General features: G+C 33.9%; 2 protein-coding genes across 5 annotated transcripts; one reads left to right on the top strand and one right to left on the bottom strand.

Annotated features, from left to right (window-relative positions):
- Positions 1-2405: 2405 nt before the first annotated feature.
- Ankra2 (ankyrin repeat family A member 2) lies at positions 2406-12816 on the bottom strand. Of its 3 annotated transcripts, XM_005328957.5 has the most exons (9): positions 12358-12814; positions 9759-10146; positions 9006-9164; positions 7379-7444; positions 5062-5159; positions 4433-4558; positions 4085-4151; positions 3441-3521; positions 2406-2914 (listed from the first exon to the last, which is right to left on the bottom strand). In XM_005328957.5, exons 2-9 carry the CDS (start codon positions 10045-10047, stop codon positions 2859-2861), a joined length of 942 nt encoding a protein of 313 aa, XP_005329014.1. In that variant the 5' UTR covers positions 10048-10146; positions 12358-12814; the 3' UTR covers positions 2406-2858. The 3 variants fall into 3 exon arrangements, with proteins under 3 accessions (XP_005329014.1, XP_077899747.1, XP_013215660.1); XM_078043621.1 differs by lacking the exon at positions 4433-4558 and having other exon boundaries at positions 12358-12816; XM_013360206.4 differs by lacking the exon at positions 12358-12814 and having other exon boundaries at positions 9746-9966.
- A 23-nt stretch (positions 12817-12839) lies between these two features.
- On the top strand, positions 12840-25578 carry Utp15 (UTP15 small subunit processome component). 2 transcript variants are annotated; one of them, XM_005328955.5, is made up of 13 exons: positions 12840-13035; positions 15965-16135; positions 17350-17442; positions 17527-17711; positions 18040-18218; positions 18896-19021; positions 20642-20774; positions 21469-21553; positions 22447-22596; positions 23238-23339; positions 23498-23631; positions 23806-23864; positions 24491-25578. In XM_005328955.5, the coding sequence occupies exons 2-13, from the start codon at positions 16046-16048 to the stop codon at positions 24706-24708; spliced, it is 1554 nt and encodes a 517-aa protein (XP_005329012.2). In that variant the 5' UTR covers positions 12840-13035; positions 15965-16045; the 3' UTR covers positions 24709-25578. The 2 variants fall into 2 exon arrangements, with proteins under 2 accessions (XP_005329012.2, XP_077899736.1); XM_078043610.1 differs by lacking the exon at positions 23806-23864 and having other exon boundaries at positions 24491-24567.
- Positions 25579-27617: the final 2039 nt, after the last annotated feature.

Below are 27617 nucleotides of genomic sequence, written 5' to 3'. Positions count from 1 at the left end.
TCAAGAAGAGAGACATTTATACCTATTTATTGATTCTGTAGGTGAAATCTAGGGAAGAGAGTTTCCTGGGTGTAGGCCCCTAGCCTACAAAAGAGCAAATAATCCAGACTTTCAAAAGTCTGAGATTCATTATGAAAATTGCGGAAGAGAATGTAAATGTTGGCGTTTTAGTAGTTCCTCAATAATGTAAGGTTCTAGGTTTGCAGAGAAAACTTGAGGCTTATATTGTTAAATTGCTGCATGGATATAAAATATCAGGGCAAACCTAAAATGAACAGTCTTTTTTGTGATCAGAAATAATATTTAGATGTTATTTATGATTCCAAGCCAGGAGACTGCCAAAAATCTTACTGAAACTTGAAAATAAAGAAACAGAAGAGGCACATTCTTTCAGGGCCACACTGGGGAGGCCATCCAAGAATAATCAAAATGAAGTCCCAAGACAAGCAGTATCAGAATCACTTGGAAACTTATTAGAATTGAAAATTCTTGGGTCCCACCCCAGACAAACTAACCTGGAAACTCTGGGGGGTAGTGTCCAGCAATCAGAATTCTAACAAACCTTTCAGATGATTCTGATATATATCTGATAAAGTTTGAGAGCCATTAATTTAAGAGAAGGTACTTGTTCAACTATTTGACCAATTAAAGGTCTCAGATTTAATGAAGGCACATGTTATCTTAATGATTTCTTTTCTATAGAGATGTAAATAATTTCTGTTGAGTGGAAAAGATAACTTCAAAAGCTAAGGCTTATGACCTTGTTGGGCATTAGCCAGATTTGCTTTGCTTACACTGACATGACATAAACTATATAGCTTTTCAAATGTTCTTTGAATTAGTTTTGACATTATGCTGGTTTCTTCACTAATTGATGAGTAAAAAAAATCTTCAGTAGGTGTTTATATGAAAATAATGTTTTTTAACTTCTCAAAAATTATTCTTTATCAATGTATTTCACATTGTGACTCTATGGTAATGAGTTCCATTACTAGGCAGTGAGTATTTCTTTCCATGTTAATTTTTGCTTAATATTTTATCCGTGTTTAAAGCACAGCATGTGGTACAGAAACTTTGAATGAATATATGCAGTCAACAAATATTATCTAAAATACTTGATTTTTAAAAGAGGAATTTTATAAATTGCTTTTAAATACCACTCCTGTTAATTAACTTGTATTACTATTTCTTAAGGGATTTTTCTGGGATCTGTTATAAAAGATCCCGAGGCTAAAAGATGATAGAATTGCAAAGGGTAACATCCTTCAAGATCTGTTCTGAGATCCGTTGGCTGTCAACCAAGAGTCAGACTAGGGCTAAAGTGGTTATTCTGTATTCGGCCTTGGCACAGGTTGTTTAGTTGTTGTTCAGCAGTGGAAAAAGCAGTTGCAAGTAATACTCAGTGCTGTGCACCCATGTATCATTGGATGCTGTTATTGGACAATATAAATGAGAACTAACAATTCATAGACACATCCCATTGATAAGAAAAGGCACCAAATAGAAGGATGAATGACTTTAGGTAAATCCATCAAAAGTGCTAGAAAGTCTGATTAAAGTATATGCCTTATTAAATGGGTGAAACATTAGGACTATTTTCACATATTACTTAGATTGCATGGAGAGAGAATATTTACTGGTTTTCTCTTTCTCCTGATTTTCTCTTAGGCAGCTTTTGCCTCCTGCATTACAGGTGACCTGGGGGCAATGGAGAATTATTAAGCCATCTCCATATAGTGGCACATTTATATCTCATCATAAATAAATTTCTGCCTCCTGAGAATTTAAGTGCTAAGCAGAATGCTAAACAAAAAGTTTAAATGTGAACATTATAACAGCAGCACCCCAAATGACTGGCCATGTTTCCTGGCCAAGATCCTTAGTGTCATTCCTTGGGACTACCTGCTTCTTCAGCTTTTCCTTTCTTTCCGTATCTCTCCATTAATCCACTTTTGCTTAGATTATCTAGATCAAGTTAATGTGGCTTACAACCAAAGTATCATAACTGATATAAAATCTGTTTTCCAGATGAAGTGAATTAACTAAATCAAGTCACACAATCAGTGTTCAAATCAACTTCTAGTCTTTGGCTCGCTCTTCTAGATTTTGGTGAAACATGAGTGTATAGTGTGCTCCTTTAGTTGAATTAAAGAGCATCTCACTTGTATTGCCTTCTCTTTTATGGAGGAATTTTCCTTCTAAAAAGCTTATTTAGGGGCTGGGGTTATGGCTCAGCGGTAGAGCGCTCACCTCGCACATGCAAGATCCTGGGTTCAATCCTCAGCACCACATTAAATAAATAAATAAATAAAAGTTATTGTGTACAACTACAAAAAAAAAGCTTATTTAGATGAGAAAAATTCTAAACATGCTTATATAATTTAAAAAACTAGAATAATACAAAGTGACAGAAAAAGCACTTATTTATTTATAACATCAGTTTGTAAACAATCACACTGTGCACTTTTTAACAGTAACATTTTTCCCCCTATGGATTTACAGTAAACTCTATGTAAATTCAATGAGTTAATACAGAGTGAAGATGAATAGGGTAGAATAATTTCTGAAAATGTCAAATTACGGCACTTGATAAAAGATAACTATCTGTACCATAAAAATTTACATGCCACAAAACATTAATTTATAATTTTAAATATATAGTAAAACACATTTATAAAAAAAGCATCAACGTTAATTTTATTATAAACCAGTGAATTACCCAGAGGAATATTTATTAAAACTTACTAAAAATCATAAAATATTGCAACTGAGGTAAATATTTATAAGTAAACAAAACTATCATTTATAAGGACTCCAAAAGTGAATGGAAGGGCAGACAACATTTTCTGGGGACTATGTCACTCCTTGATATTTTGAAGAAGCTTCAACAAATGTGACTCAATAACCTGTTGAACTAAAACAGATAGGTAATCAAGATTACACAGCATGTTGATTACAAAAATTTTAAAAATATTAAATTCAACTTATCCTTAATGTTTTTTAAAAATAAACTTTTTCTAAATAGGATACACCAATTATCTGAGGGCAATAATGCAATGCAAAATTTGAAATACTTAAAACTTAAGTCCATCACTAATTTAATAGTTGTCCAAGTTACTGGACTTTCTGTACCTAGGTTTTTATATTTTTAAACTGAAGTAGAATCCAAAATAAGTAGTTTGTTATGCAAAATATTAAATAAATGTTTAAATAGGTATGCACTTATCCTCCAGTAACTAATTATTTGGGTCAATGAAAAGCACTGTAAACAAACTCATTTCTCAACTTTGTAGGAATTTTTTTTTTTTACTTTGCCCACAGTTAAAAGCATGTATCAGGAGTTAGGGAAACATGCAATGTTTTATGACTACAAGTGATGAAACACTGGCCTATGCCATTTGAAATAATGAAACAAAACCTGAGAGTTCTAAAATACTTACCACTTCTATAACCCAGGGCTACAGCTAAATCCATAGAATTATATCCAGAGTCAGTTTCAATTGTTGGGTCAGCTCCATTTTCTATACCAAAACAGAAAAATATACATAAGTAAAATAAATGTGTGAATATATTTACCTAGTACTGGCTGGTATGCAAATATCTGGATAGATTTTCTGCCAATTCAGAGTCTATTTTCAGAATGGTCTTCCCAAGTTCGTAGTATACTAGGGATACAGAATTAACTTGCATGGGCTGGAGGGAAAACAGTTAAAAAAGGCATCCCCTAGATGAAACTCATAGACAACTAAAAACTTATGCAAAGAGATACTACAAATGCAAAACTTATGCAAAGAGATACTACAGACAAGGAAAAAACATGACCCCAAATTCAAATGTGATTTACATGTGACCTCAAATGAAAGCAGCAAGGACAAATGCTTTAACAAAGATGTGGTGTTTTCATGGAGCTGCTTCTCTCATGGGCATCTCTGTGGTAGCAGGTACCTCAGGAGTGAACAGCAGCAGGATTAGTGTATTTTACAATAGATATTGGTCATCCTGACTAACACCAAGAAAGGCCAGATTGAAAAAATAAAGTCCTCGCAGGGCATTTTCTAAATAATTTTCATTTTCATCTGCTTACCTAAGAGCATCTTTACACATTTCACATGATTCCCATGTACAGCATAAAGCAAAGGTGTTCCTCCATTCTGCAAAATGAAAGAGCTTTTCAGGGTGAACAACAGTCAAATATTGCTGTAAAAGTTTTACTAAGAATTGGGCATGTAAAAGTAGTTTAAGGTAATTTTAATATCTTTCAAAGAATGCTTAAGTCAGAACAAATAATTGAATTTATGGCATTAACTTATTCTTCCAGGTATTTACTTATATAAACATTTTTAGGAGCTTCATAAAATCTATTATGTCTCCCCCAGCCAAATAAATTCTAGAATGTGTCACAATAGTTTTAAATTCAGTATCATAGACTCACCCAGTCATATTCATTTACATCAACTCCACAATCAAGCAGCATTTTGACAATATCTGTGTAGCCTTTACTACAGGCCAATGACAGTGCACTTTCTCGACCTTTTCCTAAAAGTTGGGGATCGGCACCCTGGTATGGGAAATTGAAATAAAAGACTTTCAGTGAATTTAAACAAAAAATGTTGCTACTCCTGTCAATAACAATTACAGTTCAACACTGAAGTCAGGTGTGTTCTGGGGTCAATATGGAAATTATTATTCACGGATGCTCTTGTTATTGAGATTTTCTGAATGAATGAATGCCTTCCTTCTTCTATCTCAAGCCTAACTGTCCTTTCACTCCTGAGTCAAGTCACAACTCCTCTAAGAAGCCTTCTCCTCCAAGGCTGATAGTACTTTTGTTCCTATTGCACTTAATGGGGGATGGACATGAAATTATTTCTCAATTTTTCATGTATGATTAGCATTGCTTTCCCAACTAGATCCAAGTTCTACAGAAATATAAAAAGCATTACAATGTTTTTTGTATCCTCCATAATTATATGTAGCTGGTTGGAGATACAAAAACTTTACTAAAGATTTAATGGAACTTAAGTAACTATACATATACATTTTCTGAGGCATTTTCCTTACATTCTGAAGTAGAAACTCTACCACAGCTATTTGCCCGTGTGCTGCAGCCCACATCAGAGGAGTAAATCCTTCTTCATCCGTGTGATTGATAACATTTTCTATTTAAAAGAAAAGCAATTTTTGTGATCTAATTTAACCATCACATATTCATAACACTATGAAATCACTGGCATTCCAAAAAGTTGATTATATGACTCAAAAAATTCACTTTGTGCTGAGGTCCAATGATGTTATTGCAACTTGAAGTCTGATTGTATTAAAATGTGCCTCAATGTACGTAGCTGGGTTTATAGAGCAAGTTCTTGAAGGTATAAACTACCAGAGAATGACAAAAGGCTAGATACAAGGTGTCAATAGAACACTGGTCTCAGAATCAGGAGACCAGAGTTTGAATCCTGGCTCTGTTACTAGCAGTATGACTCTAGGCAAGATACTTAATTTCTTCAATGCACATAATACCTTGTTTACCTCAGTGTACAAGCTGGGAGGATCATAATAAGAATTAGATTACTTGGTAGTCCCTAGCATTACATAAATATATGCAATTATAAAAACTCCAAATTCTTTTGAAGGCCATCTTCTATTCCATAGCTGTTGCTGCCTATGAACTTCTCATTCATGTGGTTTGGTAACATAATATGAAAATTGAATGGTCTGAAATGCAGTATCACACAATCCCACTGTGAAACCCATTTTATTCCCTAGACTTAGTATAGTAGTTATAAATTCTAGCTTTCCTCCTAAATTATGTAGTAGACTGACAAGGAAACCTCCAAATATTTATAAACAAATGTAAATACAATGATTAAATTATAAAAATGACATGATCAAGAAAAACAAAACTCTGATCGTGCTCCCTGTATTCAATAAACAATGTTGGAACAACTGCTTAACTTTTTGAAAAGTGAAAATTAATGTAATCTTTACCTCATTACACCAAAACATTTTATGTGAGTCATAGATGAGTAAGTTCTAGATAAGTAAGACTAAGGAATCCGTTCATTTATAGTTTTTGAATGGGAAATCTTTTTGAAGCAGAATATAAAACTCAGCAGGCACAAAGGAAATAAATCATTTACTACTTGAAAATATTAAACCTTGCTGGGCATGGTGGCTTATGCCTTTAATCCCAGTGACTTGGGGGGCTAAGGCAGAAGAATTGCAAATTCAAGGCCATCCTTGGCAATTTAGCAAGATCCTGTCTGAAAACAAAAATTTTTTTTTGAAAATGGGCTGAGGATGTAGCTCAGAGGCAGAATGCTATTGGGTTCAATCTTTGGTAGTGCCAAAAAAAAAATTAAGCCTTTGAAAGTAATAAAAGGCGGCAAAGGAAAAATGACATAATGGGAAGAAACTATATGCAACATAAATAGTAAAAAGCTAATTTCCTTAATTTAGAGAGTTCATATAAATCAATATATTGTAGGCAGTTTGCACAAAAAGAAATTTAGCAATCAAAATTCTAAAAATATAAAGTACTGTGAGATACCAGTTTTCACTCATGGATTTATGAAAATCAAAGTATGATAAAATTCTGTGTCAGTGAGGGTATAGGCAAATAGAAAATCTAACTATGGTATGAGGACAAACACCTGATTTTATTTTTATGAATATCTATGTATGTATGTATATATATGAATTTAGGGCTGGTGTGTAGTTCGATGGTAAAGCACTTGCTTAGCATGCACAAGGCCCTGGGCTGGGTGTCTATTATTATAAGAAAAAAAAAGTGAACATATACCCTTTGACCCAGCAAATCTACTTGTGCTAATTTACTCAATGGATAGGTTTTAAAATAATAATATTGTCATTTAATAGTAAAAATTTTGAATTATCTCCACCAGGATGAAGAGTTAAGAGTATGCATATGTAATATGCAAAATTATGCAGCTATTAAAAGGAATAAAATAGATTTTTATGGCTTAAATGGAAAGCTCTCCAAAACATTAAGTGAAAAGTAAGGCATAATGCAGTATGAATATTTTCCTGCTGTGTAAATAATTAAAAGCAAATACATATTCTCACACATAACCCAAAATATAAATTGAAATGTTTTCTAGAAAGTTTTTCTGAAAATATAAGAAATGTATGTTTCAGGAAAAGTGTAGGGTGCCAAAGGAAGTTATAACTTTTGTACTTTCTATTACTTAAACTGTTTTTTTTTTTTTTTTACTATCCATTGGGTTAACTGCCTGATGAGATTATCCAACTATTTGTTTTGTCTTTATATGTTTCTGTGTTAAATAAAGCAAAACAACAAATCTAGTAAATGCTATTAAATTTGTTTTATATAAAATATTTAAAACTAAGCCATTACCTTGTTCAATACGAGTAGCCAGGTAGAGCATCTCTCCCTGAGCTGCCAACTGGTGAACAGACAAAGCTGAAACAATACCATAAAATATTTCATGTGCGTCTGTGTGGTACATGCACATCATTCTATGGTTCATATTTGTTTGGTAAATTTCTTTTCTAAAAAAAGCTTATCATTTAAAAAATCAAACATATAGTATATCCTAATATTATAAGTGCCCATTTTACATCTGAGAATTGACTCATACATTCATTTAAGGTAATTTGACATCTGCAAAATGTCCAGACAAAATTTATTCCAAAGAAATGGTTTAGGCACTTACACACACACACACACACACACACACACACACATTCAAATACATATATTGGTTAGTTGGTTTGTTTGAGACAGAATATCAATATGTTGCCCAGGCTAGGCTTAATCTCCTGGGCTCAAATGACCCTCTGCCTCAGCCTCCCAAAAACATGAGCCACAATGCCCAGCCTTTTGGAAGTCCTAAATATTTTTATTTCAAGATTCCATAATATTTCAATATTTCCTTAACATTAGGAAGAGGTCATAAAAGCAAAACTGGCCTTGAGAACATATTCTTACAAAACCAATTACATATTTTTATTTGTAACATGAAGGATGTGATCCAGATGATCACTATTATTCATTTCTTTTCAGGATTTCAAAAATACTCCAGTTGGAATATTTTAAGGGAATCTCTTCATTTAGAGCAGTAAAAAAAAGACATTGTATTTTGAGAGTTCTCCTAAAAAATTAGAATTGCTTGATCATTGACTTCAGTGATATGATAAGATAGCTTTAATATTCAAAGGAAAGTAACAGGGAGTTATATACAACTTTATTTAAATAAACCAGAAACAGTCAATAGGTAGAAGGAGAGTTCCAGAGGAAGGTTTTATGTCTTAACTGCCACAACATGTGATTCAGAAATCAGGAGGGATTTAGTATTTCCAAAGTAAAAATAAAAATTTCAATAGGCTTTAGAATATATATATACATATATATATATATTTATGTCACAGTCTCAAATATAGTTACTAGCATTAAATTGCCGATTTTCTTTCATTCACACATCCATACTGTATAGAATACTTTCTGGTTTGAATAGAAAAACCTTATTTTCCTCTACAATGATTCTATAATTTTAAAAATTGTGAATTCAAAGTTTTAAAAAATGTAGGTTTCACATTCATATTCTTGTATTCAAATATAACATTTATACTTTATATTATAAATCACTTGGCTTTTTTGCAAAATCATTTGTTGAGCAATGTTTTATAAGTAAAACAAGCATTGTACTACAAGAGCACAAAAATATTGGCAATTAATATGCAAAATTAATTTGTAAAATGTTTAAAATAACTCATTATTTCTGTAGTAAAAATTAAAAGATTTTAATATTTCAATTTGTATTTGTTCTCAACACAGAAACATAACATTAAATATTTAAATATGTAATAGTATATGAAAAAGTTTTAAAGTACTAAAACTATTAGGATATTGCTTAACCTTTCAACAAGAGAATATGTATTTAATTAAAATAAATGCATATGAAAGCCAAATTCTTAAAATTCTTATACTAGAATATTTTAGTACATTAGCTACAAGTACTTACAATTTGCTAAAAGAGGTGTGGTAGAGACCTCGTTTCCTCTGTGTTTGTTGGTTAAAGTAGTTGACTGTTTTATGGGTGAGAAATGCTTTGTTGTAGAGGGAGTGTAGACATGCCTTACTTGAATTCCAGGAGAAGGAGATGTATGGATATTGCATTCAGCTAAGTGAAATAAATGTACATTAAAACAATACAATTAAAAAATGCATGAGGCATATGAACTTCTCACATCTATCTCTCACGTGATATTAAAATTTTTGTCATAAGTCAATATTACCATAGTGAAAATTCCAGAAAAATAAGTATTAATCTCTTATTTTAAGAGATTAGTTTTATTATTCAATAGATCATTATAAAGGTAAATCTAAAGCATGTTGACAGACTTTATTGAATTAAAGCATTGGAAGCTAGTGCAAATTAAATTTCAGGGACAAGGAATATTCAACTGATTCATTTAGAAAAGAAACAAGGAATTTTTTTCTATGATTTAAAAAGGTATAATAAAAAGCTTCACTAGAGAATTTGTAAATGAAGATTAGGTAAAAAAAATTTTAAAAATCAACATGTACTGCCTTTAACATAGACATTACATAGCATGAAATTATTTAAATTTGGTTTCTGTGAGGTCAGAAAATTCTATTAAAATATGATTTCCAAACTTCCTAAATATTTGTATTTTTGTATTTCCTATGGTGGAAGTACACAAAACTCAAATAAACCAAAACAAATGCAGATATTTATACCATAACTTTCAACCTTTAAATAGGACAGATGCCACCTCCAGGTCAGAGTTAACCTGATCTTGAATGTTTTTACTATCTTCTTCATTTAAGGACTTCACAAATCGAGAACACACATTCATATCAAATCGATTAGGCAATATGAATTTCATTCCCATGGCAACACCCTGAGCTGATCCTTCTTCTGAATTTGGATCCAGTGGGTGTTCTATTTTAATGTCTGGCATGCCAGAGAGACTATAACTGCTGGGACACTCTTCTACTATCAATTTGGCACCAATATCCAGATTTGCTGATGTAGCCATGATTTCAACTATAGTTCAATAATTAAAGCATTTCTTCATGATTTCTTCTTGGGTTTAGAGAAGTATCCAGTGTATTCTAGAATTCTGATATTGAAAAACCTGAAAGGAAAGAAATTAGAAAATTAGAAGTACTATATCAATTTAGTAAAAGAGCACAAAATAATCATTTTCAATGAAGCGTACAAACAGTGCTCTTAGAAGCAGCTAAACCTAATAGAGTACAATGTGCAAAGATACAGAAATCTGGGTATGTATTCAAGCTTCAGCACTTCACTTTATAAGCTTTGTCACTGTACAAGTTATTGAACTTTCTGAACCTCAAACTCATTTATAAAATAGGGATACCACCATTAACTTTACATGATCCTGATAAAGAGCAAATGAAATACAGAAACATTATCACTTCTATCCTCCATTCCAACGAATTTTAGTCACTGTTTCTCTTCCTTCCTATATCTGAATATTGCCAAGATAAGGCTACCAATGAAAATAAACTTTCATGTTAAAACTTTAACCTTTTACTTAAGGTTCATATTTTTAAAAACATGTTTATATAAGTGGCTCTTGGTTTGAATTTAATGAAAAATGTAACTTATGTTATAGCCAAGTTTCTTAGCATTGTTGTCTATAACACCTTTATTTCTTAGTGAAAGACCCTACACAGCTTTAGTTTTAATAAACTTTAAGTTTATTTAAACTAAAGTTTTTGTTTAGATTAAGCATTAGCAACTTAATACAGGTTTTTAAAAATGACAAGTAAAGTGTGTAGATTATGGATTGGCTTCCAAAAATAAATAGCTGTCCCGGATATGTAATCACGTGAGACAAGAAAACATACAATTTTTTTCCATGTTAGGATTTATTGCCTCTTAGAAATTTTGAGAGGGTTCAATGAGTTTTAAAATTGGAATTAAAAGAGAAAAATACATTAGGATCATAGTGAAGCAGGTTTAGCAAATCACAGATTTCCAGATAACCAACTGCTTACAGTTTTAAAGATATTTTCAAAGGTTGATCTTCCAATAGGCAAGGCAAGTAATCATGTCCACACCAGAGGGGAGAAAAAGGCAGCTCATGAATTAAGGGAAACCTATCCAGTTTTATTGACTCCTTTCATCCTGACCATTAAATAAAAAGCAGCACTAAATCCAAAAGTTTCATGAGAGGGGGAGTTGAAGAATAATACACAGTCAGGAAAAAAATCCAGGAATAAAGTTAGTACATTTTAGCAAAAGGAAAGAAGGAAACCAGAACAATTAGTTTGGTGACTCAAATGGACATGGATTCTTCTTGCATTCTTACAATACAAGAAGTCTGTGGGTACTTAAAAGATGAGTGCATAAGTGAACTGTTTCCTGAGAGAAGAATGATTTCCTTCCTTCTTCAACCCAAAGGGAGGCTAAATGCAATTTCCCTAGGCTCTTAGCACTCTGTATATATCTTCAGCACTTGCCATTCTCTTGAAAATTCCCTTTTAAGCCCCCACTAAGTTGAAAACTCAAGGATGGGGACAACTCTTTACTAATCTTTTCACATGAAACAGTACTTGGTTCTACCAGGTGCTCCATACACGTTTTCTGATTTGAACTTCAACATTTTTTTATAAAATATTTATTTTTTAGTTATAGGTGGACACAATGTCTTTATTTTACTTTATGTGGTGCTGAGGATGGAACCCAGTACCTCACACATGCTAGGCAAGTGCTCTCCCTCTAAGCCCCAGTCCCAGCCCAATGAACTTCAACATTTTAAAACATTCTTTTCGGTGTCTAATATTTGCTGATTATATCTTGCTTTCCATTCCCAACATCAACTAATTAGCTGTGCAACCCTGGATACATGAACCATATAAATTTTCTGAAAATCAATCATCTACAAAATAAAGGTGTTGAAATAAGCATCTCTAATAGTCTTCTCAGCTCTAAAGAGCTTGTATGTTATAAATCAGGGTTTACAGACGAAATTACCAGTTTTTGGAGGAGATCCAGCAAATGTGCTTAGGGGAGGAGGATGGAAACAATGCTTAATCTTGGCACCACTCTAGAGAAGCTGCAAAATTGACTGGCAAGTCAAATTTTTGAATGGGAGGAGGGAGAAATAGACGACAGAGAAGTGGAGGGAGTGGTGAGAAAAGGAGAGCTTTGAAGTCGATCTGTCATAGCCCAGGAAAGCAGGGAAAGAATATAAGGGGGCAAGGGGGCAACTGTGCTAGTCCTAGTGGAAGCTAATAGTAGAAACTCCCGATTCTTCCCAATACCGAAATTGTCCTAAAAGGAGAGGAAGGTACTATGAAAATAAATGAAGCCTCACAGGCGACAGGTGTCCCAGCGTCCCGGAACAGGAGGAGCCCCGTGGAGCGGAGACCTGTAGAGTGGGAAGTCCGCTCCGTCGCCGCTGGCCAGCTGTGCTCGAAATGTCCCAGGCGGAAACTCGCTCACGCCCGGCCTGGAGAGGTTGGAGGCTCACAGGGTGGGCGCGAGGCGACTCGCGATCACCTTCGAGAAGGCCACGGACTCGGTGCAGGCCCGGGTTGTTTTGGCCACGACGTCACTTCCGATTTTTTTCTTTCGTCTTCTGGCAAAAAAAAGCTCTGCAGCCGAGACGACTTCCAGGTGTTTTTTGTTTGGTTGGTTATGGCCGACCCGCGGTCCGTCCTGTCCGAGTACCACAGAGACAGGATCACTTCGGTTGACAGCTCTGGGTCACCAGGAGAAGGCCGCAGTCTAGACTCCGGCTACGCCTCCTGTCTGGTTGCCCCGCCCGGCCGCCCCGGCCTCGCGTCTTCCGGGCTGCGTAAGTCTTCTGAGCATGTACCGTTACGTCATCTTGACGCGACGGTCTCTTCTTGGTGTGTGCCGACCTGGCAGTGGATGGCCGCGTGACTTTGCTCAGGTGAATTCAGAACGGTCCGGTGCTGGGCGCTGGAGTAGTCAGAAAACTTATCCTTGGAAGCCGGGTACCTCGGAGGATCTTTGGGTCTCAGTGGAGGTAGGTGAAGGCGGCTCCTGTGAAGGTAACCCGAACTGTCATCAGGCCTCCCTGTGGTTTCTGGCATGCTCTAGAGATGGTTAAACTTCCTAACCGGCTTTTCAAGATCCCGGCAATGGAATTTAGACCCAGATTTTGCTGCGCTACAGTCACCTTCTTTCTTGTTCATTTATCAACTTCCGGAATAATCCTCACCCTTTCAAGGCAATAGGCAGAATTCCATCTTTCTTTGCTTAGAAGGTTCCCTCGGTTTCTAATGACCCCGTATTTCCTCTTCTGCACCGCCTTCTGCTTGTGCCTGTCGTAAGTGGCGAAGACGGGCTAATGTTATACTTTAATGCCCAGGTGCAATGATACACTCTTTCTATGTAGAATTAAAAGGAGCTCTCAGTACCCTGGTCGTTACTCATAGCATTTTATTTGATAGCATTGTATTGCAGTAGTACTTGTTATTCATTTAGATCTTGACTTAGGCCGAATCATTCTCCTTCTCTTCATTTTCACACATTTTTTTGCCTCAGGCTTTTTGCACTGTGTTTCCCCGCCACCCACATCCCTGCTCTCCACTACTCCTCATTTTGTAATCTGTCAAACCACTGCTACAGCACTTCACTTCTTCTTTTTTTTTTTTTTAGAGAGAGAGAATTTTTATTTATTTATTTTTTTAGTTTTTTCGGCGGGCACAACATCTTTGTTTGTATGTGGTGCTGAGGATCCAACTGGGTTGCACGCACGCCAGGCGAGCGCGATACCGCTTGAGCCACATCCCCAGCCCTGAGTACTTTACTTCTTTCCACTAAAACTTTAAACTATTTGTTGAAAGGGATAAGAAGTGGTACTCCTATTACTGTAATGAGAGGTAAAGAAGGGAGTCAGGGAGCAGATTTGTGTATTCAGAGATTCAAGAATACTTTTTATAGATGAGCATATGCAGTCCTTGATGTTGGAAGCACTGACTTTGAACTGGAATTAAACGAAATGTTATCCCTTGCCCCCCTAAAATCCTATTGTTCTTATTCTAAACAAAAAAAAATTGTGATGTTTATTTTGGGAGGATTGTTAGTAAAACTTTGGGACTTTTTTTTCTTACTTGCTATATAAATAACTATATAATATCCTTCCTTCAATTTTCCTTGTTGGCCCCTCCAAGCCTAAAATATTTACCATTTGGCCCTTTACAGAAAGTTTGTGAACTGGTTCACTGTAGCAGTGTTCATATTTTAAGAAAGTACTTGTAATTTTAATTTTGTGTTTCCCCATAGAAATTTACCCAGTGCTTCCTTTCTCTTCTTCCAAAAACATTCTTTGAGCACTTTAAAAAAAAAATCTTTCAGACTCAAAATTTCAATTCAACTTAACAGGGAAAAGAGATCATTCCAATGCAATAGAATTATGTGCATAGACAGAAATATTCAGAGCTAAATAGGATACTAGAAGACAGGACCTCTCCTCAGAGGGCAGAATAGGTTTCCTGGAGAATGATCTGATTCTTATGTTGAGCCTTAAATATTAAATAGCAGTAGGTAGAGGACATTCCTAGCAGAGAGCACAAGTGACAAAGACATTGAGGCAAGAATGAGCATGATGTGTTAAGTGAACAGTTAATGACTGGTAATAACAAAAGATGAGGCTGGAAAGTAAGCTAGGGCCAAATCAGAGAGGACCTTACATTCTTGTTCCTTGTTCCTCCTGTTAAGGAGCTTGTACTTTATTTTCTGGATAGCATTGGGTTTTGTAAGCAAGGCCAGCTGCTTACAAATATTTGAAAATTTGAAATATGGATGGGGTTGAGGGAGGTCAAAAGACCTTGGAACAGTGTTGCATTATTTACACAGATGAGAAAACCTGAATTAGGGTAATGGAACTAGCAGTTAAGTGGACTTAAGGAAGTTTAAGAAAGATTTGGAAGATTAAAATCAGTAGATATTGTTTACTGTTAGGGTGTGAGGAGGATGACAAGTCAAATCTGACTCTAGATTCCTAGCTGCAGCCAATCACCAGCCAAATGAAGAATATTCACCTCTGTATTCCCAGTGCCTGAAACAGTGTCCTGCAATTTATAGGTGCTTGAATGAACAGTAAAAATTTTCTCCTTTAGGCATGAATTGCCATGTTTTATCAAAATAGCCTTTAAAATATGTCATATCTATTTGTTTTGGTGTTACCAATGTCATATTTTGGGGCTTTTCAAAACAGATGAAGAATAGCATCACTGGAATCATTCATCTGATATGATAGAATTGAGTCTCTTTTTTTGCCACTGAATAGTTCTGGAAAGATGTTTTAGCTTGATTATGTTAAAGGTTTTAGTTCATTTTTATCTTATTTTGTCACTTTAACTTAGAATTGCCTTTTCTGTTTTTTTCCTACTGTTTAAACCTTTTAAAATTACATTATAAGCTTCTATATCAGAATATTACTTTTTCATTACATTTGTAAGCCTTACAAAATTAAGCTTCTCCACTAGAATCATTAGCTTTGGTTTCCTTCTTGGCATTTTTAGACTTTCAGAAAGTCAAGTCTGGGGACTTTATTCTTAAAGATTAAACATCTTCTTAAGTTTCAAGAAAGTTTTGTATTTGTAGTTATAATACATATTTCCTATGGTCAAACCTGAAGCCAGTGTGCTTCTTTCTGGTTTGACTACCAGAAGGCTGCACCAGATTTATTCCGAACTATTGCAAACCTGTCAGGTAGGTGTGAGAACATTTGTATACAGCCCTTACGTACAGCTGAATAGATGGTACAGTGTGGTAACCTGACCTATATTCTTCCTGTTTCCTTTAGATTATCTCTTCTGGGTTACAATTAAGTGGTTTATTGGTCTTTAATCTATAAACTTCCACACAGCCTTCTGAAAGAAAGCAGAGTAAAAATCATATCCATATGTTTATGAATAATGTGTGTTTTAAAATATTTTCTTTTTCAGAGTTAAGCAGAGTCACTATAATTATTTCTAACATCAACTCTAAATTATTGACCTTGGACAAGAGTGCAATTATATGAAATCATGGCTGGTTATAAACCTGTAGCTATTCAAACATATCCTATACTTGGTGAAAAAATCACCCAAGATACTCTGTACTGGAACAACTATAAGGTAAGTATGGGAGATAATGAGGGAGGAGGGGAATTATGTTTATTTATTTATGCATTTATATCCATTTTTTTCCTGCATATGTTATACTTTAGGTATACTGACAGACCATTAACTAAAAACAATCTATGAGCGGCTTATAGTTTGGGTAGATAACATGACACCTATTTATATCTTGGAATTCTATAAAAAGTCTGTATTACTTGATACGTACAAGGGCCTAACTCAGAATATATGACTAATCAATACCAAATGAAATAAATTTTAGAATTTAAACCTTATATGTGAGAAGTATTTTCTTTCTTTTTTAAATCTAAGTGCTGTGAAATTAGTTCTATATCTTCTAATAAGGTTTACAAGTGATTTTTTTTTTTTTAAATGGAAAAACTAAATAGGAAACTGAAAGAAGTTTGGGAGTGGGCAGTTTGTGGAAAAAAATACAAATATACAGTAAATATATTAAATGGTCATGAGGGCTACTTGGAAATTAGTACACATTTGGAAGGCAATTTGACAGTATCTGTTATGATTTTTAAAATGCAGATGCCCTTTGGCTTTGTACTTTGATAACTTAAAACATAATCAATATACTCCCCAAGGTTTGTTTAAGTATATATGTATGTGTGTGTGCATATATATGCATATAAATATATTATGTATATGTATCTTACATTTATATGTATACATACATACGTATGCATATTAGATGTAAACTTATCAAAGTATTATATGTAAGAATTCCTGAAAAACTTGTGTCTATTACTAGTCAGCTGCTATAATAAATTTTGGTATATCCTTATAATGAATAGTCAATCTGTTGTTTTCTATATGAAAGTTTGCTAAGATGGGTTATTTAGTGACAAAAAGCAAGGTATATAACTGCCTGCATAGTATGGTCATGTTTGTGTTAATTTTTAAAAAACTAAATGAATGCTGGTAAAGACTTTACTTTTTCTTTTCTGTTGGAAATTACAGCATATAGCAACTGAAGAGATGGTGGGGTGTGGCTTTCTAGCCATGTTTATTTAAGTTAGCAGCAACAAGAATAGTCTGGGTGATGGGATATTGCCCTTTTTTGATTCTTTTGTATTCGTAAAACCTGATAAACCTAATAAATGTTATTAAGAACAAACAAATTATCTGTAAGAAATTATATAATGCTTAAATAGGTTTTCCAGGTGTAACTCTGTTAATACTCTGCATTCTTTTTCACGAAGACCCCTGTTCAGATTAAGGAATTTGGTGCAGTGTCAAAAGTAGACTTTTCTTCCCAGCCTCCATATAACTATGCAGTCACAGCTTCCTCAAGAGTAAGTACAATAATGATTTTTTTTTTTTTTTAGTTTACTATTGATCTTGAGCCCCTGGTAAAAATATTGTTTTTTATATTATAGATTCACATTTATGGCCGATACTCCCAAGAACCTATAAAAACCTTTTCCCGTTTTAAAGACACAGCATATTGTGCTACTTTTCGACAAGATGGTAGATTGCTTGTGGCCGGCAGTGAAGATGGTGGAGTTCAGCTTTTTGATATAAGCGGCAGGGCTCCCCTCAGACAGTTTGAAGGCCATACAAAGTAAGAGACAGTGGTTTTTATATGTTTTGTTTTATTTGTTGAAGCAAAACAGTAGCTTCAGCATTTAAAACACTCATTTTCATTAAGCAGCTAAGTAGAATTATTAACATACTACAAAATGCAATTTTAAGACTGTTGTTTAATATTCTTATTAACTTTATAGTGTAGTGGTATTACCATTTTTAAATTGGCTTGTGGCAAATACCTGTTGTAAAAGATTTTTTTTCCTCTCATGATTTCTTTCTATAAATATTCTCTGAAAAAGAAATGTTTTATGTTTGATATAATTTTTTCTTGCTTTTTAATATACTGGCTCTTGTTCTTTCAGAGCAGTTCATACAGTAGATTTTACAGCTGACAAATACCATGTGGTCTCTGGGGCTGATGATTATACAGTTAAATTATGGGATATTCCAAACTCAAAAGAAATTCTGACATTCAAAGAACATTCTGATTATGTACGATGTGGATGTGCTAGCAAACTGAACCCAGATCTCTTTGTAACAGGTTGGTGAACTCTTTGCATTTTATTGCTGTGGATTCTTTTGGGATAGAGAGGTTTAATTTTTTTTTTTTTTTTTTTTAATAGGACTGGGGGGTATAGCTCAGTGGTAGAGTGCTTGCCTAGCATGTGTGAGGCCCTGGGTTCATTTCCCAGCATTGGGGAAAAAATATTAAAAAGGATTTTTAAAATTAATTATATAATTGTTTTTTCTTTTTTTCCTTTTAGTGGTTATTCTGTTGTCCTCTAAATGTGTTTAGAAATATCAGGCTGTCTTGAAAACATAGGCTATCAAAACTGTCATGGGTTTAGTCTCCTGTTATTCAGAGAACTTCTAGCAGCCAAGACACTGTAGTGTTTTTACATGCAGTTCAGTTTTTAAGGGATTCTGTATAAAGATACCCAGATGATTCCACAGTGACAGTAGTCTGAAGATAGGAATAATTTAAGATCAGAGCAGGTTAAATACTATGTAGAAATATATACTGCTTCTTCAGAAACAATAAGTCATAGCAGAGGATTTAGAAATATTGTGTCGGGTTAATATATGTAGGCTTTTAAAAAAAAATTCCATCTAAAGTTTATCTCCTTTGAAAATTTATGTCTGGACACACATATACTTGTATAGTTTTTATTTTTTTAGATGGTAAAACACACATAATACAAAAAATTGATATTTTAGGGTCATATGATCATACTGTGAAGATGTTTGATGCGCGAACAAATAAGAGTGTTCTCTCTGTGGAGCATGGGCAGCCAGTGGAGAGTGTCCTGCTTTTCCCCTCTGGAGGTCTTCTGGTGTCTTCAGGTATCTCTTTTAGCTCTCATCAGTATTGTTCTTGAATCAAACTTTTCTTTATCAATTGTTATTTATAATTTTTTAGTTTGTACTTGGATTACATATCTAAGTTTTTGCTTAAACAGTTGATAAGTGGGACAGGCAAATAGCTATTTATTGAAAGCGTAGCTTGAGCCAAGTACTATGCTGTTGTATGCAAATTATTTCTAATGCCTTCCAAAAGTCCTATAGGATTGTTAGTTTTCTCACTGCTTTACAACCAAGGAGATAAATGAAAGTTTCAACTGATTGTCCGAGGCAAAATGATACGTGGCAGTTCCAAAATTCCAGAATTGAAAACTCTTATTATGCATTTAACTCTGTGTCATTTGACCCCAGAAATCTATTGGGTGCTCCTTTTGTTATTCCTGCATAGGAGATTTATAGCAGCTTTTGAAAACAGGATCTTTTAGATCTAGAATCAGGCTTGTTACTTTTTATGTATCTCTATTGATAAAATGTTCTTACCCAGTAGTAGTTGATAGTGCTGGAGGAGGAGCTAATGTGGAGTCAGGCATTTTCTTCAAATTGGGGCAGAAGATTTTTTTGATTAGTCCATTTTTATGATGATAATAGAAGAAGTAATTTGACTTTTATTCATTTCTTAACAAAGCAGAAATCTGTCAGCAGCATTGCCACACACCTATAATCCCAGTGGCTTGGGAGGCTCAGGCAGGAGAATTGCGGGTTCAAAACCAGCTTTGGCAACTTAGAGAGGCCCTAAGCGAGGCCCTAAGCAACTTAGCAACTCTATGTCTAAATAAAATATAAAAAGGGATGGGGATGTGACTCAGTGGTAAATTGCCCCTGGGCTCAATTCCTGGTACCAAAAAAAAAAAAAAAAATTGAAAAAGTGTTCACATTAGAAGAATGTATAGGTAGTATGGATACTTCATAGCATACACATGGTAGTGTGTGCACCCATTCTTTTTGGCTTATCCTGTTTTATATTTTTTTTTCCTAGTACCTGTTTTGTTTTTGTTTTTTTTTTAAAGCAATAAGTTGATACCATTGTCAGATGTATCTATTTTTCTTGTTATTTTGAGAAATAGAAATAAGGCCAAGTTGAACAGGAGAATGAAAACCTATATGCTTATCTGCACTGTGCCATTGTCACTAGCTAGTTGTGTGACCTTGGGCAGTCACTTAATGTCTAGACTTGGAAAATGAGAGATTGGACTAGATCATTAGTTTCAAACTGTGATTCCTCTCATAAACTGCTACATTGAAGTAGGAAGGTAGGGATTGTGGATTGAATTGCAGCCCTGTTTCTTCAAATGATACAAAAGCTTCACTCCCCCATCCCTTTTTCTATTTTCTCTACTAGATTTGTTTTCTTGACATTTTGTTGAAAAAAGATACTGAATTTAAAATGTTCTTAAGCATCTGGACAGTTCTGTAAGGTGGGAAGTGTTATTATTTAGTCACATTCGTGGGTTGGGGAGCCAGGATTTAAACCAGCCAGTGTGGTTCTGGAACCTCTCACTCCACCTCTACCCTAAGGAATGTCAGGTGAAGGATGTTTTTCAGCTCCTTAAAATGTTGTTTATATGGATAGAATATTGAACTCATGACTATTTCTTTTTATAGGAGGTCGCTATGTTAAAGTTTGGGACATGTTAAAAGGACAGTTGCTCGTGTCTTTGAAAAATCATCACAAAACTGTCACATGTTTATGTCTGAGCAGCTCTGGACAGAGGTTACTCTCAGGCTCACTGGATAGGTTGGCATTTAAATTTTCTTGTTTATCTTTATTAATTTACAAGTATTTATTGCTTGAGAAAATAAAGTATTTTAGCAATATTTGTGGTAAATAAATAAATACATTAATCTTTTAAAATAATCTATTCTATAGTTTCTTTTAAAATCATTATACAGTTATATATTTTGAAGTTTTTTATTATGAATATGTATATTCTAGATGTTTAAAATTTAAAGCTTCATGTGAACATTTCTATCATTGATATCCAAATATTACTATTTTAAATAGATATTTACTATTCCATTTATTAATGTTCTAAAGCTGTGCTTCATACAAGCAGCCCTCACAACATGATTCTCTGACCCAAAATATCTGTAACACAGAGGTTGTAAAACTGTTCTGTTCTTTTGACTTGCAGTGGACATTCATGGATTCTTTTTTTTTTTTTTTAACTTGCAGGTTTTATCTTTAAATGACAGTGGTTCATGGTCTACCCTTTGGTTTCTATTTTAAGTGGCTAATCAAAGTCTTTATTCATGTATGGCCAGTGCTGAAATGTAGCTCATTTTTTAAAGGGATTCAGTGAAGAATTGTTTTTCTAAACTGTTATATAAATTTTAATGTTCATATATTGAGTTTTCCAATAGATGAATTGAAATGGAAAAATGCATTTTATACTCAAGATGATTTTTGACAAATCTTTCTTTTTTATTAGGAAGGTGAAAGTATATAGCACGACTTCCTACAAAGTAGTCCACAGTTTTGATTATGCAGCTTCAATTTTAAGTCTTGCACTTGCAGTAAGTACTTTTAGCTTTTTTTAAAAGCTGTTACTAACCTTGTCTGTTAAATGAAGATAAGATGGAATTTTAGGGTTTATCTTTGGATTAGAATAAACCACATTAGCTCTTTGAGTTAAGACAAGTTCTAGAATATGAGCTGTCCTAATAACTTAGCATCAATTTAGATTTAGGTTCCAATGACTCCTGTAGTAAGTACAGTGCTGTGGGCATTATTAACATCAGGGATTGAACCTAGAAAGTTGATAAATCTCTCTTCAACACATTTAACTCAAGGGTATTACGGTACTTTAGAAAGGCAATTTTGGCTCTATGTGTACGCGCGCGCACACACACACACACACACACACACACACACACACACCATGAAGTGAGAAAGGAGCAGCAAAATGAATAGTTCCTTTCTTTGTTGACTGTTTTTTCTGGAATGTCCATTATCAGGTTTCTAAGGAGCCACATTTGGGCTGGAATATGTTTGAATACATTATATAAAAATCTGAATTGGGAGCAGAAAAGCTAATTAAAAACTATTTTGGAAAGCAGTTCTGTGAAAAGTCATGCTACTGTGTAATCCTTTTTCTAATCAGAGAATGCAGAAAAATTATTTTGAATCTTTTCTAAGATGCCGTTAACTGTGTCTTATTATATATACTTTGCCAGTGATATTTTACAAGTATAATAAGTTCCATCAAGGTAATGGTATCCTAGAGGAAAAAATGATTTTGCTTTTAACATTTTGCATAGATCATTGTTAGTTATAGTTTCTATGTCTGAATGATGCTGTTGATGATAGTGTGCATAAGTAGCAAACATGGTATAAATGTTCTTTTGAAGTAAAGGTGCTATAAAATTATTACACTGAAATAGACTAATGTATTTCTAATTGCTATTAGCATGAAGATGAGACAATAGTTGTAGGAATGACCAATGGAATATTGAGTGTTAAACATCGGAAGTCTGAAGCAAAGAAAGATCCTCTTCCAAGAAGAAGAAGGCCTGCATATCGAACCTTTATTAAAGGAAAAAATTATATGAAACAACGGGTAATTATATATTTCTCATATCTTTTAAAAGGTGACATTTCTTAAAGTAGCCAATTTCATCCCTGCCTATTACTGGAAAGTGTAGTTTGCGTGGTATTTAACTTTATTTTGCTTTTGGCTTTATTAGAATTGGCTCCAGATTGCTATATTGGGAACATTATTGAATAATTATTGAGTAATAATGGGGAACAAAGGCTAGTTTATTTAATATTCTGAGCCATAACATAATAATGATACAGTGCATTATCGTGTTCAAAACACTGTCTTTAACACACTGTCTGATTTGCTTTTCTAAATGACTCCTGCCTATAATGTCTCTATTTGGCATCTGAGTAGATTGAAATACACAAAGCTTTGATTGATTCAGTATTCCATTACTGGTATCCAGAGATGTTAGAACTAGATCTTAATATCTCTGATTCTCGTTTTATTATTCGGCCTGCCATGTAAAGAGGATTGAGAAAGTTGTAAGTAGAAAATCATAAAAGAGTAAGAACACATTGATTGACAGATCATTATGGACATATGAACATTATCTGATATAGTGTAAAGGCACCCTGATTAAAAAAATCATTATTTCATTGTGAAAAAGTTTGTTTTGAATGGAACTTGGTGTATGCTGATTTTCTTCCTCCATACAGGATGATATTTTGATCAATAGGCCAACAAAGAAACACCTAGAATTGTATGACAGGGATCTGAAAAATTTTAGGATCTCTAAGGCACTTGACAGAGTCCTTGAGGTGAGTAAGGGGCATTTTTTTTTTTTTTTTAAATCATTTTAGTATTTGGTTTGTGTATTACCATGACTTAGAATTGTGGAAGTAGAAGAAACTTGGTGATTTAGCAAAGTGATTTTTTTTTTTTTTTTACCCCATTTTTTCTCCTCATGTTTTTCTAGCCTAGTTGTGTAATAAAGACACCTGAGGTTACAGTTTCCATCATAAAAGAGCTAAATCGAAGAGGAGTCCTTGCAAATGCCCTTGCTGGTCGGGATGAAAAGGAAATTAGTCGTGTTCTTAATTTTTTGATAAGGTATGTTTTATGTTTATGAACATTTGTATGTTTCATCAAAATCCTTCTTTAACACCTAATGAGAGACATTTATTTTAGTTTGATCTTTGTGAGAAACTGGTAGAACAATTAAATCTGCTTTAGGGAGTTTTTAAAAGTTTGGAGGTTTCATTAAATAGAAGTTTTGCTTTGTAGGAATTTGTCTCAACCAAGATTTGCCCCTGTTTTGATCAATGCTGCTGAAATAATTATTGGTAAGTGTTGTTAAAACTTAAAAATCCTAACATGGTTGTATAAGTAGAGGTGTTGGGTTGGGGGTATAGCTCAGTGGTAGCATGCTTTCCTAACATGTGCAAGGTTCTGTGTTTGATCCCAGCACTACCTACCCCTCCCACCTCCAAAAAAAAAGTAGAGGCATCATGATCAAATAAAAATTTAGAAATCAAGCAATTTTACTTGTTTTGCTTTTTATCAGTTGTCCAATAAGGATTTTCATGAAGAAGACAAAATATCAATAATATATCATTGCAGTTCAAAATGGAGTAAAGTTCACAGCGGCATGACTTAGAATTGACAGGATTAGGGTTATTAAAATTAAAAAGAAATATTTCCATAAACATCTGAAATGACCATGACTATTTTTTAATGGGAAAATGAAAATGAGACTACTACTTTGTCGTTTCTGTAATTATGTTTTTATGAAATGCATTTATTTAAATGAATTATTATGCTTTCTGTATATCATGAATTGATTATAAAATAAGTACAGATTTTTTTCAGTGTTTTTGTATTTAATATTTTAAAACTTTTCTAACACTTGATTTTTACTTATTATACATAGAAAGGTGTTTCTAGTTTATGTGTTTCCTTCTCTTTTTAGATATATATCTGCCTGTGATAGGTCAGTCACCTGTAGTTGATAAAAAGTTTATATTACTTCAAGGACTTGTAGAAAAAGAGATTGATTACCAAAGAGAGCTCCTAGAAACCTTGGGAATGATGGACATGCTTTTTGCTACCATGACAAGGCAAGAAAGCTCTTCTTTGTTGGAACATACATCTGTTGAATTTCCAGACAAGAAGAAGACAGCATTGTAGTGTTGTCTTAATAGGACAAAGAAGAACTTCTAACTTTGGATAGATTTGACTCTAATAACTATTGGAAAGAAAATGTCTTGATATATTAAAAAGACTACACAGAAGCAACTTTATAGAAGAGACTGGAATAATTATGATTGGAAAATAAGTACCTTTTCTAATACATGGTTTTTCATGTAAGAAATGATTTTATGGCATCTTCAGCTAGAAGATCTCATTTATCTTGGTCGAAGTGTTGGTCTACCTTGGATGAGTTGATACTGACTTTAATAAGCAATGTTCTGTGTCAGCCTTTGGGTAGGCATTCACATAAGAGTTCAAATATGAATCTTTTCTGGAGAAGTTCCAACTGGGAATCCTGCCAAATGAACAGAGCTTTTTTTTTTTTTTCTTTTTTCTTCCTTTTTTCTTCTAGCCTTGAAACAACAAAAACACATGGCAACAATATTATAACTCCACTCTAATCAGTGCCCTTGGGGTTTTGGGGCCCTTGCCCCCACTTGGTGGCCCTCTGCCACCGCTCCCTTGTTATCATCACTGTTTTAGATCACGTGCTCTGTCTGAGCTGGTCTGGGAACTGTGTCTGTTCCAAGTGTGGCAGATTGCTGGTCAGCCCTGAATAGTTCATATTGGACAAGTGTTCAGAGGATTATAAGGCAGATTTGATGCCTAAAAATTATGCTCTCCAGCCCAGGTTTTTCTTTTTATTTAGTCTCAACTATTCTTACTAGAATAGTAAGGTCTATAGATAGACCATATTAGACTGCATTTCTCCCCTTTCCTTTAATATGTGGGCTTTCCACCAAGTTTAGGTCAGGAGAAAGATAAAATTTGTCACTTCTTTTGTAATAAAATAGCCTTTCAGCCTAATATGTACATGTTTGTATCTTATTTTATAGCTACCTGTCCCTCTCAAAACTCTTCTCTGGTCTAAGAATTTATTTTTTCTGTTCTTAATAATTACCTTGTGGTTCGGAACCTCAAACCACAGCAGCTTACTTTGAAAAATAGTTTTTGAAAGCTTAATGTAAATTACATTTTTATTAAAGAGATTCTTATTTTCTTATTGGCTTTTTGGTAAGTACCAATTCCTGATGGATAATGTCTTGTAACTCCTAGCACACAGTTCACAATTGCTACCTCTCCCACCTTCCCCCAATTTCTACCAACCTCAGTTAGTAATGTGTATAGTAATGATGTCTTGAGCTAGAAGAATCTTTAGAGAAAGATTTTATTATGGGAATCTCTCATAATTTTGGTTTTGTAAATTCAGGTTTTCATAAAATGGAAAAAAGTGGGCTAATGTGTTCTAGTACAGCCATAAGCACAAAAGTAAGGTATAGTTTCCCTTTTGTGAATTGTATAAGCAATCAGGCAGCACAATGGCTTGTAAGAAACCAGGAGTTTGCTTCCCTGAGTACTTATGAGATTAATCAAGATCAGAAGCTGTGTTTTCAGGTTGAAAGGATTAATTTATTTAAATAAAATTTCTTTTTAAAAGCTTATTTTTACATTAAAAAACATTGTAAGCATGCTGATAATTAACGTACTAGAGTTGAAATTCTAACAAACTGTGGCTGCTATCAGTTGTGAAACATCGGAGTTTTTTGTAGTTATTTCATGTGGTTCTCGCCACAGCCATCCAAGGTTGGAATTAATTTTCATTTAACATTGAATTAACAAAAGTCATTAAATTCTCTATGAAGTCCCCAAGCTTGAGTTCTGCGCCATTTCAGCACTGTCCTGCCTGCTGGGGCCTGAACTACTGTCCTTTTGATGAAACTTCACTGAGTGTTACAGTTCTTAAGTATGTAGTGATTGCAAATTTTAAAAAAAAGATTAGGAAACAATTCCCATAGTCATCAATATTTTTAAGTTCAATTGTTTTTATATTCATGGGGATAAATATGCTACTTGAAGTATTTTAGCCTAATTGTCATGGTATAATATGTAACATTGGCCTTAAGATTTTAATTTAAAATGCCTAACAGATTTTTGTGATTTTTAGTTGGAAGATATTTTTAAATGTTACTAAGTCTGCAAAAATACTGAAATGTTTTGAAGAACTTAGAAGGTCATAATATGTTTAACTTAATATGTTTGTAAGAGTTAAACACTTGAGAAGGTTTTGCTTGTTGGGTCAAGCATTGGAAGTCCTGTTTAAAAGAGAATCAGATTCTTAAATCTAAATATTTTTTAATTGTATAAAGGAATTTGTAAGTGGAACAGTTAGAAGAAATTTACTTTGTGCAACTTAAATGAATAATTCCAAGCAATAGGAAAAGGGTCACTTGAAAGTAATCATTAAAATGAAGTTTTCCAAATGGAATATTTCTAAGTTATACTTAAAAAAGCTTAAGGAAAATTTTGAAATGCCTTACTTTAACAAGTAATTATAAATAGCCTTATTTCTTAGACATTGAAAAATACTCACTGGTAGGTAGATGGCTACATGCCTGTTCCCTTGGCCATTGTTAACTGTAACAGTTGCACCCGACTCTTCAAAGACTTTGTTCTGTTTCAGAGCCATTCTCCACTTCTTTATTCTATGGATGTTTCTTCCTTAACTGTATTTAATTCTGTTTAATTGCCTTCTCAGTGTCCATTCATATGGTTCAAACCCCTGACAGTTCTTTATTCTGACCTGTGAGAGTGTAGGCACAGTGATTCCTGCTGGGGCATATCACAGATGTATTTTCAGGTTACTTATAGCTTGGCACAGACTTAACATCTTAACATCTTGAGCCATCTCCACTCAGTTTTTCTAGGGTCTTTCCCTACCTAGGCCCAAATTTTTCTAACTCTTACTTGTTCTGTCTAATATAGTAGCCACTAGCCATAGCTGCTATTTAAAATTAAAATTTATTGAAGCTTAAAGATTCCGGTCCTCAGTCATACTTGTTACATTT

The sequence above is a fragment of the Ictidomys tridecemlineatus genome, chromosome 1, assembly GCF_052094955.1.
Source record: "Ictidomys tridecemlineatus isolate mIctTri1 chromosome 1, mIctTri1.hap1, whole genome shotgun sequence".
NCBI classification, from domain to species: domain Eukaryota; kingdom Metazoa; phylum Chordata; class Mammalia; order Rodentia; family Sciuridae; genus Ictidomys; species Ictidomys tridecemlineatus.
The sequence above is the reverse complement of the archived record's forward strand: the minus strand, read 5'-3'. Positions and strand labels throughout refer to the sequence as shown.